This window comes from Callorhinus ursinus, unplaced genomic scaffold (genome assembly GCF_003265705.2).
Source record: "Callorhinus ursinus isolate GAN/ISIS: 27379988/994484 unplaced genomic scaffold, GSC_fseal_2.0 scaffold18, whole genome shotgun sequence".
NCBI classification, from domain to species: Eukaryota; Metazoa; Chordata; class Mammalia; order Carnivora; family Otariidae; genus Callorhinus; species Callorhinus ursinus.
This window is the reverse complement of record NW_027397080.1, coordinates 1910985-1926095: the sequence shown is the minus strand read 5'-3', so window position 1 is coordinate 1926095 and position 15111 is coordinate 1910985. Positions and strand designations below refer to the sequence as shown.

The 15111-nt window shown below is 56.5% G+C and overlaps 2 protein-coding genes across 7 annotated transcripts in view; one reads left to right on the top strand and one right to left on the bottom strand.

Moving 5' to 3' along the window:
* RNF220 (ring finger protein 220) overlaps nt 1-9776 on the top strand; it is a 220643-nt gene extending 210867 nt beyond the window's left edge. For all 3 annotated transcript variants that reach the window (XM_073902709.1, XM_025855931.2, XM_073902710.1), the window contains 7 exons: nt 2717-2813; nt 3010-3096; nt 3230-3285; nt 3417-3495; nt 7668-7776; nt 7920-7994; nt 8749-9776. In XM_073902709.1, the coding sequence (XP_073758810.1) occupies nt 2717-2813; nt 3010-3096; nt 3230-3285; nt 3417-3495; nt 7668-7776; nt 7920-7994; nt 8749-8820 (575 nt within the window). In that variant the 3' untranslated portion in view covers nt 8821-9776. The remainder of the gene's footprint in view (nt 1-2716; nt 2814-3009; nt 3097-3229; nt 3286-3416; nt 3496-7667; nt 7777-7919; nt 7995-8748) is intronic.
* Nucleotides 9777-11204: 1428 nt separating this feature from the next.
* Nucleotides 11205-15111, bottom strand: part of TMEM53 (transmembrane protein 53) — a 21781-nt gene continuing 17874 nt past the window's right edge. For all 4 annotated transcript variants that reach the window (XM_025856507.2, XM_073902721.1, XM_073902719.1 and 1 more), the window contains one exon: nt 11205-12703. In XM_025856507.2, the coding sequence (XP_025712292.1) occupies nt 12050-12703 (654 nt within the window). In that variant the 3' untranslated portion in view covers nt 11205-12049. The remainder of the gene's footprint in view (nt 12704-15111) is intronic.

Below are 15111 nucleotides of genomic sequence, written 5' to 3'. Positions count from 1 at the left end.
GCCGTGCTCTCTGTCCTACCTGGCAGGTCGTCACTGCCCAGCTGGGGTTGGGGTCTGGCAGGGAAGGTTGAGGTGGTGTCCTGAGAGGCTTCGGGCCTCAGCCTCCTTTCGGACACAGGGCTCTCGGGACCTAACAGGACAGCACCGTCACCGTTTAGCCGTCATGGCTGTGGGCCTGGCCAGCTCTGCTGGATGATGCTGAGATCACACCAATGAGTCAGACCTGGGCTTGCAGTTTGATGAGAGACTGTGACAATACATGTAATAACTATGATTTTGGAGTTGCGCAGGAGTCTGGGTGGACACCAAGGAAGGGACACCTATGTAGAAATACCTGGGGAAGTCTCTGCACTCAGCACCTCAAGGGTAGAGATCAGATCTTGAAACTCTGTGTCTCCAGTGCCAAGCCAGGCCGAGGATGAGCTCAGTAAAGGTTGAAAGAATGTTGTTGGGGTGAGTTCATTCAGGAAGTATTTCTGGAGCAACTGTGCGCATCGGCACTGTGAGTTCATAGCAGGAGGCATGGCTGAGCTAGGTCAGACTTGCAAAACAAGCAGGTGTTTGTTTTGTAGACCAGGAGGGAGGAGAGGTGACAAGATGTACGAAGGCATTGGTGCGCAAACAGACATGGAGGGTCGAGGAAAGCACAGTAGCTATGTTCCGCTGGAGTAGGAGTCCTGGTCCAGGCCTGGCCGAGGAGAGGACTTCAGGCCACAGGGCTGCTTTCTGTGTTGAGAAACTGGGACTCTTCCTGGCAGCTCTGTGTTACCCTGTTTCCTCAGCTTTGCCCTGGGTCCTTTGCTTTCCTTTTTGTACACTCACCAGGCAGGGCTGGGCAGGGCACGGCTGAGGTGAGGATGTGAGGCTGGCTGCTGAGCTGTGTGTACTTGGGGGAGGGGGCCTTGGCAGGGTTCGGGGGCATAGGCTGTAAGTGAACCTGATAGCTACATCCTGATTGATGGCAGAGTTTGTCTCCCAGACTGTCAGAGGGTTTATAGAAGTGCCACTCACCCACGAGGAGGGAATTGCTTGTCAGGATACCTGGCTGTGAACAGGGGACAGAGCTGTAACTTGGTGTTTTCTCAGCTTAATGGCCCTGCTGTGACCTGCCTGCTGCCTCAAGTTTGTGGGTGCCTCGGTGCAGAGGGGAAATGAGGATTGTCGGGGAGGGGTGGCGCCTAGGCAGTGCCTAGCGGCTCTCTTTCCCTCATGCTCCTTGCCTTTGGGATGGGTGAAACCTTTGTGAGACTGGAGGCGTAGGTGGGAGAAGGAGGATCAGGAAGAAAATGGGCTTGAAAGATGGAGAACATTCTACATGGAGTGAATAGCATGAGCAAAAGTCTCAAGAGCAGGGCATACGGGGTCATGTGAGATGCAGTAAAGAGTCTATCTGTAGGCGTAGTGCTTATGGAGTAAAATGAAGAAAAGAGTAGAGGTGGCCAAGTAGGTACACCCACGTCTTGATGGGTCTGGCTGAGGAGGTTATGCACGCAGTGGGAAGCCACAGCTGGTCTGGGAGCCAGCAAAGGAAGGGTCAGAACTACCTGGTAAGCAGGATGAAGGCACGGACAAGAGGCTTGAGGACCCATCGTAAGACTGTTGTCCTGATGAGAGTGGAAAGAACGGACAAGAAGACGTTTCTGAGGTCATCAGGCAGAACCCCGAGCTGCTTCCTCGCCTCTTTGAGGATTTCCTTGCGGATTCTACTTGCCACAGATTCTACCTTTTTCATCTCTGTCCATCCTGGCAGGGCTGCTATGCTTTACCAGTGGGATGTGGTCTGAGACCACGGAGCGGAGGTAGGGGCAGGGAGGGAGAAGCAGCTCTGTGGCCCCTGACCGCTCCCATAAGGAAGGGTGAGTCTGGGTGTCAGAGCGACAGGGCAGGTAAGGGGCCCTGATGTGGCTTCAGCAGCTCACCCCTCCCCGTTGGCCAAGGGTTTGCCTGTGGCTGGGCCAAGTGCACCTTGGTGTAAGGTCAGCCACCTGCCTGGCCCGTGGCCCTGCCTCCACCCAGCCTGGTTGCCTTTGTGGATTGCTTTGAGAAGCAGGTGTGCGTGCCTATTCTCCCTCACCCATCCCTTCCTAATCCCTTTCTAACTGCACTTGTCCAGGAATCTGGGCTGAGTGAGGTGGAGATGAATAATTAATGTCAGGCGCTTCAGACACCAAATATTTGAACAGCTGCCTGGTGTTTTTGCTGGCAGGGACCTGGCGGCCAAAATCAGGACGTTGGCTGGGGGTCTTGCTGTGTGGCTCTGACTGGCCCTAGCCAGTTTGCTCTTCCCTCTGATGGACTGTCACAGTGGACCATGGGACACAGGGGATGCCCAGGTCTTGGGGGGGGTGGCTTTGTAGACCTTGAATTTCTGTGTCCTCTTCCTGCTCTTCCTAGACCTGGAAGACAGGTGGACAGCAGACTAGCTTGAGTGTCTCCTGAGGACCTGACAGTGTATATGAATGGGCTAGTTTATGAGCAGAGAGCACCAGGAGCAGCAGGAAGTGGCAGAGGAGAAGGATGAGGTATACAGCGTGAAAGGGACTGAAACATCAGAGCCAAGGGTACCTAAGTAATTGGCTGTTTATGTTTCAGGCCCAAATTTCTGCCTGGCCCTTACCTGGCCCCAAACCTGAGCCCCTACCTAGAGGCAACAGAAGGGGCACCTTTGGTGTAGTCTTGTTGGCCCCTGGCCCTGCTCACACCCTGCTTCCCACAGGCTCTGGCTTCGTCATGTGCAGTGGCAAAGAGAATCCGGACAGCGACGCTGACCTGGATGTGGATGGGGATGACACTCTGGAGTATGGGAAGCCGCAGTATCCTTGGGGCACTGAGGGGCATGGTGTGGGGCTGGTGGGATAAGCCAAAGGGAACTGAAAAAGTAGCCAGCACCTCTGGAACTTGCTCATTCCATCCACCCCCACCTTGGGGTCAGTGTCAAAGCTTTAAGCAGGATTCAACCTTCATGGCCTGCTGCAAACTAGGATCTGTTGTCCTTGACCACCATGCCAGATACACGGAGGCTGACGTTATCCCCTGCACAGGCGAGGAGCCTGGTGAAGCCAAGGAGAGAGAGGCACTACGGGGCGCAGTCCTAAAGCAAGTGTGGGCACAGGCTTGGGTGGGTGGGATAGAGAGATGGGAAGCCCTGAGGCAGGGGTCAACCCAGTACCCACCCTCAGGGCTCCCTTACCTGCCTTTAGGGCTCACTTTGTTCTTTTCCTTTCCCTAGTGGCGGCCCTCCCAGCACACGCATCACGCCTGAGTTTTCTAAATGGGCCAGTGACGGTAAGTCCTGACCCACCTTGGGAGTCAGGGAGAGGGGACGTTCTTTGGGTGGTGGTGACTGACTCAAGCCCAATCCCTCACCTGTGCTGCCCAGTCTGGCCAGAGTATGAGTTGCCCCTCTGTCCCAGCAGAGATGCCATCTACCAGCAACGGTGAGAGCAGCAAGCAGGAGGCCATGCAGAAGACCTGCAAGAATAGTGACATCGAGAAGTGAGTGTCTGACCAGGAGAGGGGCCCCTGGGACGACAGTTCAGTGGGAGGGGAGAGAGGGAGCTCTCTGCGAGCAGGAAGGCCTGCTGCCAGGACTCCTGGCCTTCCAGAGCAGTTTAGTCCTGCAGCCCTGGGCACACGACCGGCAGTGGGGCCCAGCTGGTGCTAAGCGTGACTCTGTGAATTGATCGCTGGGCCACTGCCCTGGGAGTCCTGGCGGCGGGAGGAGCACTCTGCCTGCCTCCCTGCCCGCTGTGGCAGCTCCACCCGGGAATGTGATATATGGCCGCCCAGCCCAGCCGGCGCACTTGATTCATCTCCAGTTTCTGTTTCTTAATCGGGAGCTAAATTGGTTTCATTTTTCTTGTCCCGGGTGGCGCTCGCGGTGGGTTTTAGGCAGGAGCATTGGGTCTCCTCACTTCTGGTAGGAATTTTTGGCCTAGGTTCTCTGGCAGCGGGGAAGGGGATCCATTAGCACTTCACATGGGGCTGGGCAGCCCCTGGCCTGGATCCCCAGGAGCCGCAAGGACTTGAAATCAGCTGGGCGTGTTACTGCCTTTCTGGAAGCCCAAGCAAGGCCAGTTCTGGCCCCCAGAGGTGGCACTGTCCAGCTCTAGCTGTCTGGAGTTGCTGCTGTTGGCCACTGCTTACCTCCCTGCACCCCACCCCCCCTCTGCTGGAGGCTAGGTTGCCTGGGGTTAAAAGGCAGCCACTTCATTCCAGGGCCAGTGTTCCATCTTGCCTCCCGCCAGGAGAGTGGATTGCAGGCCGGTGCAGGGCCGGGTCGGTGGCCCAGGGTCACCTCCCATTTGTTTCCCTCCATTTTGTGTTGTCATAAATTCATTCCAGCCCGTTGTGGTTGATCAGTTTATCTCGGCCGGGGCCGCGAGTGCTGCTGGCATGATGTATGGGCCGCGGCTCGGGGCCCGGCTGCCCATGAATCACCGCTGCTGCTCCGTGTCAGTGCTGGAGCGGGCCGCACGGGTTCGGCGCAACCGGCATGGGGGGGGGAGGAATGACGTATGGATGTTTATTTAATAATTCTCTCCTACTCCAGCTGAGCGGGGCGGGCGGGGCCGTAAGGGGCGCCCACCCTCGTCTGGAGGGGCTGCTCATAAATCAGAAAGACAAGATCATTAATCAGGGATGGCGCCCGAGGGGGAGGTGGGGGCCAGAGCCAGTGGCCATCCATGAAGGTACTACCCACCCAAGGCTGGGGGAGGTTGGGACTTCTGTCCCACCTGTATGAGCGCAGGCACCAGTAGGCAAGGTTCTCTGGGATGAGTCATAGATGGGCTCGGTCATCTGCAGAGATCTCCACTGGGTCTGGCTCTGCTAGGATCGGGACCCTTTAGTCCCCAAGACTTCTCTCTTCCTGGTATACACAACGTGGGTTCCTGCCCTAGCTCTTTTTCACAACCCAGGGCTTCTCCCAAGAAATCTCCACCCCATGCCCCGGATGGTCTCAGGAATAACTCATAAGCAGCCTGGGTCAGGAACTGGAGAATTGGGTATTGTACCAGAGCAGAGATGACAAGCCAGGCGTATGCTGAGCAGATCCATGAGAAGGTGGGCTCTGCAGTTGGTTGTGGCCTGTGGAGCCTTTGGAGATGAAGGGGGAGACGGCTTCATTCTCTCCTGGCCCCATCCTTTCTGCCTTTCTAGCTCTCCTGCTCTGATAGGGAGTTTGAGAGTGCTGTGCTCTGGAGTCGGCCTGTGCCCCCAGCTCCAAGCCTCAGGTTCCCAGTTTTTAAAATAACTACATAGGACCAGGCAAATGCCCAGCCTTTCCTTAGAGAGAAAGGGAGCACAGCTACCTTGTTCCCTTGTCAGGAATTTACCAACGGTCCAGATGAGGATGGCACACATGGCATTGGGCAGGACGCCAGGGGAAGGGTTGTGCTGGTGTTTGTAAGGCTCAAGGGGGTGGTGAAGGCTTCCAGATCTGGCAAGTTGAATGGACACTCCCAGAATCCGCCAGTGTCAGAGGGGCCAAAGTTGGACCCTTCGCAGCTTCCCTGGAGAGAGGCAGGGCAGAGTCACAGACCCAGGGAGTAATAGATCGAGGGCATCCCCGACACAGGGACGCGGCACCAAGAAGTCCTATTCTTTGTTGCCGCCGGTGCCCTAAGAGAACGGTCAGAGAGCAGTTTGTTGCTGCCCATGGAACGTCACCCACCATCCTCCCCAGGCTCCCCAGTACCACTTACCGCCAGTACCACCTGTGAGTACCATGGGCTTTCTGAGCCAGTTGTCTGCTCCAGGCCGGCAGAACAGGCCACCCTAGGAGAGCGTCTCTGCCCACATAGTGCCACACTTAGGATTCCCCTCAGTCTGCGTTCTCTCTCTCTCTCTCTCTCTCTCATTGACCACACCTTTTAACCTCCGCTCTTAACCTCTCAACCGCCCTCCTCCAGCGGCCTCAGCAGCTTCCCATAGCCTGTGAGATAAACTTCACTTTCTGATTGTGGCCTCCGAAGTCTTCCCTGACACGATCTCCTTTCCCACTTTAGCACTTACTCACGGGTGAGCCTTACAGCCACATGGGCCTCTTGGCCTTTGTTCCTCCCGGTCTCTGGGCCTGGGGACCCCGCTCCTCCTGGGTATTGTCAGTGTTGTAATATAGTCCCAGAGTTATCAGTGGATCCAGGCACCGGTTTGTGGGGTTTGTGCCACCTCCTCCACGCTGTGTGAACCGTAGGCATGCCACTTCATGTTCCTCTGCTGCTGTAGCTTTTTCATATATAAAATGGGAATATTACCGTTTCCTCGTGGGGTTTTTGTGAGGTGCAAATAAAATAATTTTCAATTCCTCAGTACAATCTCTGGCATTTAGTAAGTGCTTAATAAATTTTGGCTCTTTTGTAATTATCATCATCATTATTCTCTAAGGCCCATCTCTAGTAGCACCTTTTCTAGTCCTCTAGGCAGCATTCTTCCCCTTCTGTGAGCTCCTCTGGATTCTGTTAACTTGTTTTAGGAGGGATGGGAGGGGTCACCCCACTCTCTGAGATAGTCCTAGCTCTTCACTGTTCAGTACTGCAGCTCACAGAGCCTTCCAGAAGTTAGAGGGACCTCATGGGCAGGGCTTGACAGCAGGTGAGGACTCTCAGGGCATCTGATGTGCCCAGGAAGAAACAACAAGGAGCCCTTGAGGTAGGCCAGGCCTGTGGCCCAGGACCTGGATTCTGTGGGACTCGTGCAGTCCACATATCTCTTACTCTGGGGGCAAGACTGGTTTTTCGGTCAACAAACATTTATCATACTCACGTGCGCGCCGTGGGGCTAATGTCCGTAGTCAGATTTGGTGGCGTGAGCAGCTTGTCCTTGGGAAACTACGTCTTGCACAGGAGACAAAGGACGTTTGCAGTTGTCCTGCTGTGGCGGAGTCTGGTGCAGGTTGCTGGAGAGCACAGAAGAGCAGCCACCGGCGGTGGTGCTGGCAGGAGGGTTGGAAGAGCCTTCTGGTGAGTTAGGAGGTGGAGTGGTCCAGAGGAAGCAGAAAGTGCCACGAGAGGCCAAGGGAGTGAAAAATGGTGCTGTGTGTGGGAAGCCTCCTAGTTTGGTGTGGACGGAGCATGAAGTGTGGCGGGGTGCTGAGGGATGTGGGCTGGGGCTATAGACCAAGGAGTGCCTGGTCAGCGTCTGAGGAGTTTGGTAGAGCTTTAGTCTGAGGGAAACATTGAAATGTTGAAGTAGAAATGGTCAAATCTACAAAATTCTAGGTGCTGAGAGAATGGAAATGAAGGATCTGGAGGCAGAGGGGCCATTCAGGTCAGCAGAGGAATTGTAGGAGAAACCATGAGGGCCTGGACCAGTGGTAGCAGTGGAGAGACTACGGAGATACTAGGAACTAGATGACAGATTGTAGGTGTCAAGGGTGACTGGGAAGGAATGGTTTGAGAATGGTTCTGAGGTATCTGGTTTGGAAATTCACCAGGATGGAGGTGGAGGAACAAGGAGGGTGAGGAGTTCAATTCTAGAAGGAGGAGTTTACAGATACAGGATTTGGGCAGGTGGGGGCAGGGACATCTGGTAGACACACACCCACACACACACACACACACACACACACACACACACTCTTCTAGAATTAAAGGGAGGTGTGGGCTGGAGGTTCACATTAGACATGCTAGCCTGCTGCCTGCCCAACCATACTGTCCTCTTTCCAGAATCACCGAAGATTCAGCTGTGACCACGTTTGAGGCCCTGAAGGCTCGGGTCAGGGAACTTGAACGGCAGCTATCCCGTGGGGACCGTTACAAATGCCTCATCTGTATGGTAAGAGAAAGGGAACCTGGGATGCCTCTGGTCAGGCTTCAGTGCCCTCTGGGGGTTGGGAAGGGCCTCTGCACTGTGATTTGAGCTCTTTAGAGGGTGGGCCAGCCTCAGAGTGACCCCTTCTGTGCCCACCTCCTCCCTAGGACTCCTACTCGATGCCCCTAACGTCCATCCAGTGTTGGCATGTGCACTGCGAGGAGTGCTGGCTGCGGACCCTGGTGAGGGGGCATGGCGGTTGGGGAGTGGGTGGCGGTTTCTGGTGCTGCCCATATGTCCATGCTCACGTTTGAGCCTGCCGAGGGGAGGGAGGTGCAAGGGGCAGGGGAGAGGATGAGCATCGAACACGGGCCGCGGGAAGCCAGGATATTCACCCCCCCAGGTCCCCCAATTCTCTCCTCCCCCATGAGGTTTATTGAATCCTCTCCCTTCGTGGGTTCACTGCTTGCTCCCCTCCCCCCTGCCCACCCCCAAGGCCCACTCTGTCACACACATTGGTGAGATCCCGGGTCAGGAGGAGGCAGGGTGTGGGTAAGCAGGACTAGGGCCTCAGCCCCTCCCCCTGCCATTACTAAGCTCCTTCTGCTCCTGCCCCTGTTCTTCGCTCCGGAGCAGCCATTAAAATGTCGCCCGGAGACAGCAATAAAAGGCCCGGACGTGGGCTCTGTGTCCTGATCAAAGGCCGCATGTAATCTCGTTAGGGCCGCCGCAGCCACAGCTGGACCCAGCCTTGTTCTCATTACCGGGGCTCCCGCTGCGGGGCTGGCCGGGCGGTTTGATCCTGGCGTCCCCCCAGCACAGGAGCGGGCCTGCCTGCTTGCAGAGGCCCGCCCGTGCCTCCTCAGCCTGGGCTGACCGGACTGAGGTGCCAGCACACAATGGGTGCAGGGAGACACGGCTGCAGGCCCCCACGCTGTCCCGGGCAAACATGCGGTGTGGTGTGTATAGCCTGAGCCCTCCCTGTTCTCCCTGCAGGGTGCCAAGAAGCTCTGCCCTCAGTGCAACACCATCACCGCACCCGGGGACCTGCGGAGAATCTACTTGTGAGCTAGCCACCCCTGGCAGGCCGTGCCTCGAGCAGCCCCACCTGCCTGCCTCTGTGACGTGACCGTCCCCCTTGTACATACTTGCACACAGGTTCCCTATGTACATACATGCGTGCACACACACGCGTGCGCGCGCGCGCACACACACACACACACACACACGCGACTCTGGAGCCAGAGTGGAGGCTGAGGCCCAGGCCCTGCCTGCTGGCTGCCACCAAGACTGGGGACCATACCTGTTCCAGGTTCTGTCCCCAGGGTGGGCCAAGGAGGTGGAGGTGAGGGGGAGTAGTGGGGCAAGGCTCCTGAGATCCAGCCCCCAGACTGACAGACGGACAGACAGACATGCAAACACCAGACTGAAGCACATGTAATATAGACTGTGTATGTTTACAATGTTGTGTATAAATGGGACAATTCCTCACCCTCCACTCCATCCCCTCCCCTTTGGTTGTATGATTTTCTTCTTTTTTTTAAGAACACCTGGAAGCAGTGCCCCCTTCAGGGCTGGCTGGGGGCTCGGCCCATCCACCTCTCAGGGCGCCTGCCTCTCTCTCCCATGGTATCCCTTTTCCTCTCCCATGTGCTCGGTGTTCAGTGATGTATATTTCTTCCCCCAGACATGGGCCACGTGCCCCAAGGGACACGATCCTCTCCTTAGTCTTAGCTCCTGGGGCTCTTTATAAGGAGTTGGGGGAGGGGCGAGACACAGGAAATGGGAACCGAGCTAAAGCAAGGGCTGAGATTGGGGCTGGCTGAGTGTGCTCCTGGCTGTCCAGCCTTCTGCCAAGAACCATTCCTGGGATTAGAACTGCTGTTCCCAGGGAAAGTCGTCTCCCCCACCCCTCCCACATGGGCCCCACGGTGTGATGCTGTGTCTGTATATTCTATACAAAGGTACTTGTCCTTTCCCTTTGTAAACTACATTTGACTTGGATTAAACCAATATAAACAGCTGCTGCCTGTGTGTATGTGTGCAGGGAGGGCTAGGTGATGGGGTGGTGTGGACAAAGGCAGTTAAGGGGTTAATTCCTGACAGCAGTGTTGGGGAGAGGACTTGGATGTGGGTGTGCAAAGCAGTGCAGGGTTGGTCTGCTCAGGGGGCCCTGGAGCACTCCGTCAGGAGTGGGGGTGGGGCCAGGGACATGGACTCCTGACTATTGATGGGTAGGGGCTCCAGGTTAATTCCTTATCGATGCAGAATCGTCAGCTCATTAATCACAGAAGAGGTCAGAGCTTGGGGGTACATAGCTCTATCCCCCAATCTAGAGCAGGAGCAGCTATAAGCTTACGGAAAGACACAAACCCCAAGCCTCTGTCCCTTTCTAGTCTCCTGAAATGAGCCAGGGACCAAAACAATCATCTCAGCCCCCGTGGCGTTTTTTCTAGTGACCCAACACCCCAGTAATAGCTACTACCTAGATCCCCAGATGGCCTCAGTAGAAACCCCCAGTTGTCCAAGGTGGACTCTCACATAGGGGAACTGAAGCTGGGTAGCCAACACTGGAGATGGCAATTTTATCAAATCGACATCCCCAAGGCTGCCCACGGCCAGTGAGTAATCTGCATCCCAGGTGCTCAGGCAGATGCTCAAAGCTGCAGGTGAGTCCTTTCCTTTACACATTCTCACACACCAGGCCCCTCCTCCGTCTTCCCAAATCCCCCCACCATAGACGCACCAATACATGGGGTGCCCTCGGTGCATACTACAGAAGTTCCAGTCAGCAGCTCCTGCCTCCTGCACCCAGGTGACAAATCACCCTGGTTGGAGCCCAGTGAAGGCCCTGCACAGCCCCAGGCCCAGCTTGATGGCACCAAATATCCTGAATACAAGAATCCTGGGGCGCAAAAGTCTAGGGAACGTATGTGGCCTGCCAGAGCAGAGCGGCCCCAGCGACGGCTAAGGTTTCGGGAGAGAAGTGGGTAATGCCCAGTTCCCATCGGGCTGGCTTTCGGGTCTCAACTCTCCCTTCTCCTTGCCTTGGACTCAATAGGTCCCTGATGGCTGGTTACTCTCACCCTGGGGGCCGTAGGCTCTCTAATAGGCAACGTTATTAACCCTGAGTGAGGGCGTGAAGCCTACCCAGCTGTGGGATCCTTAAGCGTGGTCTCATGGCCCAGGCAGCACTGCCACCTGTTGGCCATGGCTAGGAATGCAACCGCACAGCATAGGGATCAGTCGCAATGGTCCCTGCGGTCCCAGAGGGCTAACAAGATGCAGGTCGAGCTCAGCTCTGGAGGCAGAGGGTCCATCAGTCCTGAAAATATCAAGGGTCAGCTCCCACCCAGAGCCTGGCTAGCCGTCTCCTTCACTGCCTGTCAAACTTTCAAAGCCCATCCCTGCCTCCCCCCACCCCAAGTCCCTTGAATATCACAGTAAGCTCATTCAATCAACATATTTATTGAGTACCTGCTATGCGCCAGCATTGTGCAGCAGTGACTGAGAGAATGAGAGATGATCGAGAACTCAGGCTGAAGTCACCTCTCCTGCCTGGACAGGATCCAAGGGGGTCTCAAGGAGATGAAGGAGTCCTCGCCCTGGCTCTGGTCTTCAGGGCTACTGACTTCGCTTGTCCCAGCTCCTGTGCGGCGCTGCTCCCTTCCTCCTCCCCACTCCATTTGCCTGTTAGACACCTGCAGCTTTCCTGGCAAAGTGTGGTGGACCCAGGCAGGCCCACCACCGCTGCACCCTCAGCTCCCCTCTCTCTGGCAGTGAGGTGAGAGCGGCCTCTCCAAGTGAGCTCCCGAGTGAGATCTAAGCAGATGGCGCTTCACACTGCGGGGGTGGGAGCAGAAGTCACAGCCCCCGCACCAGCCTGACCCTGTCCTCCGGCACTTCCGCACAAAGCTCACCTACCTTTCAAGAAGTTAAAGATCAACCCTGGGGCTCCTCATCAACCCCACCCTCCCCACTCTGTTAACCCTCCCAGCCTAAAAGCTATAGGAACCCATCCGCAGCCCGACTTGCACCTGTCCAAACACAGCCACAGCGAGACTTCTACGGCAACCTGTCCAGGCACCCCCACCGCCTAGGATCCTGGGAGAAACAGTTCCCGGGGCAGAGGCTGCTAAAATTCAATGGGAATTCTCTACTTGCGGGACCAGAGTCCCAAAGGGCTGTCAGGAGTTGAAGCAGAAGAGGGCCCTGCCACCCACAGACAGAGGATGTGGGGAGGTGTGGGGCATTTATTTCTGGAGCAGAGAGGAGTTGGGTGGGTGGGGCAAGGAGCTCAGCAGTGGACACAGCTGCGCATGAAGTTGACGCAGAGGCTCGTGTAGTAAGTAGGGTAGTCACGGAGGTGGCTGACGTGCGCAGATGACACGAAGTCCACAGAGCGCACCACAACCCGGTGTGCCAGGCGAGCCTCCACCATGCGTTCCACGTCCCTGGCCAGGACCACCTCGTCGGCCCTTGAGTAGAGGTAGAGCTCAGGCCAGCGAGAGGCTGCATCGAGTAGCCGGTCATAGAAGTGGGTGTGGAACAGGGCCGTGAGGGGAGCGAGCAGGACATGGAACAGGACCACCACCAGGGCGAAGGCCACCAGGAGCAGCAGGCGTAGCACCGCAGGCCGGTGCCCCAGGACGGCTGCCAGGGCCCGCAGAGCCCCCAGCAGGTTGCTATCCCCAGGGCCGCTGTCAAAGATGGTGCCCACCACACGCAGGCGGCAGAAGCGCCGATGGGTCTGCAGGAGCTCCAGCACGTATCGGTACAGCATGACACCGGCATTGCTGAAGACATGGAAGAGCAGGGGCTCCTTCTCAATCTCGTAATGAAAGAGTAGCTCAAGTAGCTTCTGGGCCAGAACACGAAGTGAAGGGATGCCCAGGGACTCGGAGAAGAAGACCATGTGCCATGGGGCTGTGTATCGGATCACGATGCAGCCCTGGGGAGAGGAGAGAGGCCGGGTCGGTCCTCAGGGATGGGGGGCGGCGGGCGGCAGCGGGGGGGCACTACAAACTAGCTTCAGAGATGTCCACCACTATAAGCCTAGCAGTGCTCCAGGCACCAGCTCACCACTCACAGACACGGGTGCCTTCCAGTGTGCAAGGTACTCGCAAGGCCCAGTTGTGGAATAACCACTTCATGCTGGCCACAGCCACCCGGCCTGGCCCAGTACGTGAGGCCTGGAGCTCGCTCTGGCTGACCAGAACAGTCTTACTCTGGCCCGTGCCCTCCCCCTTCCCCCTTGCGGCTCATCTGCTCAACTCTGGCATATTTAAGGGCTCGTGCTTGGCGACACCTTGCTGCAGTGACTGCTCTGCACCAGCCCCACCCTCCCAGGCACAAGGAGCTACCCCCATAAAACCCAACACGCAGACACAGCCTGCATGCCCCAGCCTTGGCCACCAGAGGCCACTCGTGAGCCGGACCGCATCAAGTCAGTCTCCAGCCACGGCCGCCTTCCGGCAGAACCCTGACAGCACAGGCCATGCTCTCTGGCATAGGGGCCTGGCACCCGATCTGTCTGGTTCCAAGGCCCGGGATCGCTCCTCCCACTCACCCTGAAGTTCCAAATATAGTAAACACTGTTGTTCCTCAAATTCTAAAACCTGAGTCAATCTCGTAGGCTCTGTACCCCTCAATGCCTGAGTCAAGTATGCCTCAAAACCTCCAGACAGATCCTCTTCTAGGTCAGGTAGAAAAGGCAGCCAAAGCCACGTGCCTCAGTGCTAATCCCCTCTCATTGTCCTATTCGAGAGACAAAGGGCCATTTGTCAGGGGAACTGAGTTAGGCGGGCTCTGGGGTCACACGGGTCTGGGTTCGATTCCTGACACCACTTATTAACAGTAGGGGTGAAGAGCAATTTGCTTCATCTTCCTGGGCCTGTGCTTCCATCTGTAAACTGGGTTAACGTCCATCTTGCGGGGTTATGGTGAAGACTGAACAAAAAAACATACCTCAAGTGCCCCAAACAGCACCTGGCACAAAGTCAACTAATAGTAGCAGTAATTAGTGGCGGCAGGACTGATAACACGGAGAACACCCTCTGACCACGGTACATGAATGACGCGGAGCTAAACACGATGGTCAGCTGAAAGAACCCTGCCATCAGCCCCCTAACTTCACCCCTCCCACTGACTCCAATCTGACATCTGTCCCCGACTCCCCCTGGCACTATTCTTACCAGGGCCCTGGCATGCCTAAGCCCCCCTCCCAGGACTCTGCAGAGGGGGCCACTGATGCCACCTGGCCCCTCAGGCTCTGGGAAATTTCATCAAGTGCTCTGTTCTAACTTCCCAATGGCATGTGAAATGTCTTCCCACACCCCCCCCAACCAACACACAGCATTTCCCACAAATGCAAACACACTCCCACATCACACCACCACACACATGCAACTCCTAGAACTAAACGAAGCCCACCCACACCATATCCCACAGATGCAGACACACGGGGCACCCACCACTCACTCATGTGCACCCACCACACCATCTGGGAGCACACTACAAAGCCACAGCTGGCAAGACACACCCACATGCACACATACTGCCGGCAGGTACCCAGTTACATGCTCTGCTCCCTTCGAGAGTACACACGCGCGCACACACACTCCTCCCCTGGAGCATTCACACGCAGAAATAAACAGCAATTCCTGCAAACACGCCACCTATGAGGACATACACGATTTGTGCCCTCCAACTCTGCATCACCTGTGAGTGCACACACGGAACTCCCCAAGGGCCCAGCACTCCCCAGGAAGGGCACATGCATGCCAAGCTTCCCTGTGCCCACCAGTCTGGGCCTCACTTTGAGGTTTCCCAGGTGCCTGCATCTCCGACGCCACCTCCCCAATCAGATGCTCCTAGAAGTCCCTGCAGGTCGGGTCCCAGTCTCCACCATCCCCCATCCCCCAGCCAAGCGATCCTCCATCTCTGGCCACACTCCGCCCCAAGGCCCTGCCATGGGTCCTTGCTTCCCTCTCCTGTATTCTCAGCCTCCTCCTTTCTCCAGAGTTCTGTCCAAGAAATCTCATTTAAAAAAAAAAAAAGCCTCAGGGCGCCTGGATGGCAGAGTCGGTTAAACATCCAGTTCTTGGTTTTGGCTCAGGTTGTGATTTCAGGGTCCTGAGATGGAGCCTCACATCCAGCTCTACACTCAGCAGGGAGTCTGCTTAAGACTCTCCCTCCTCCTTGGGGCGCCTGGGTGGCTCAGTCGGTCAAGCGTCTGCCTTCGGCTCAGGTCATGGTCCCAGGGTCCTGGGATCGAGCCCCGCATCGGCCTCCCTGCTCCACGGGAAGCCTGCTTCTCCCTCCCCCACTCCCCCTGCTTGTGTTCCCTCTCTCGCTCTC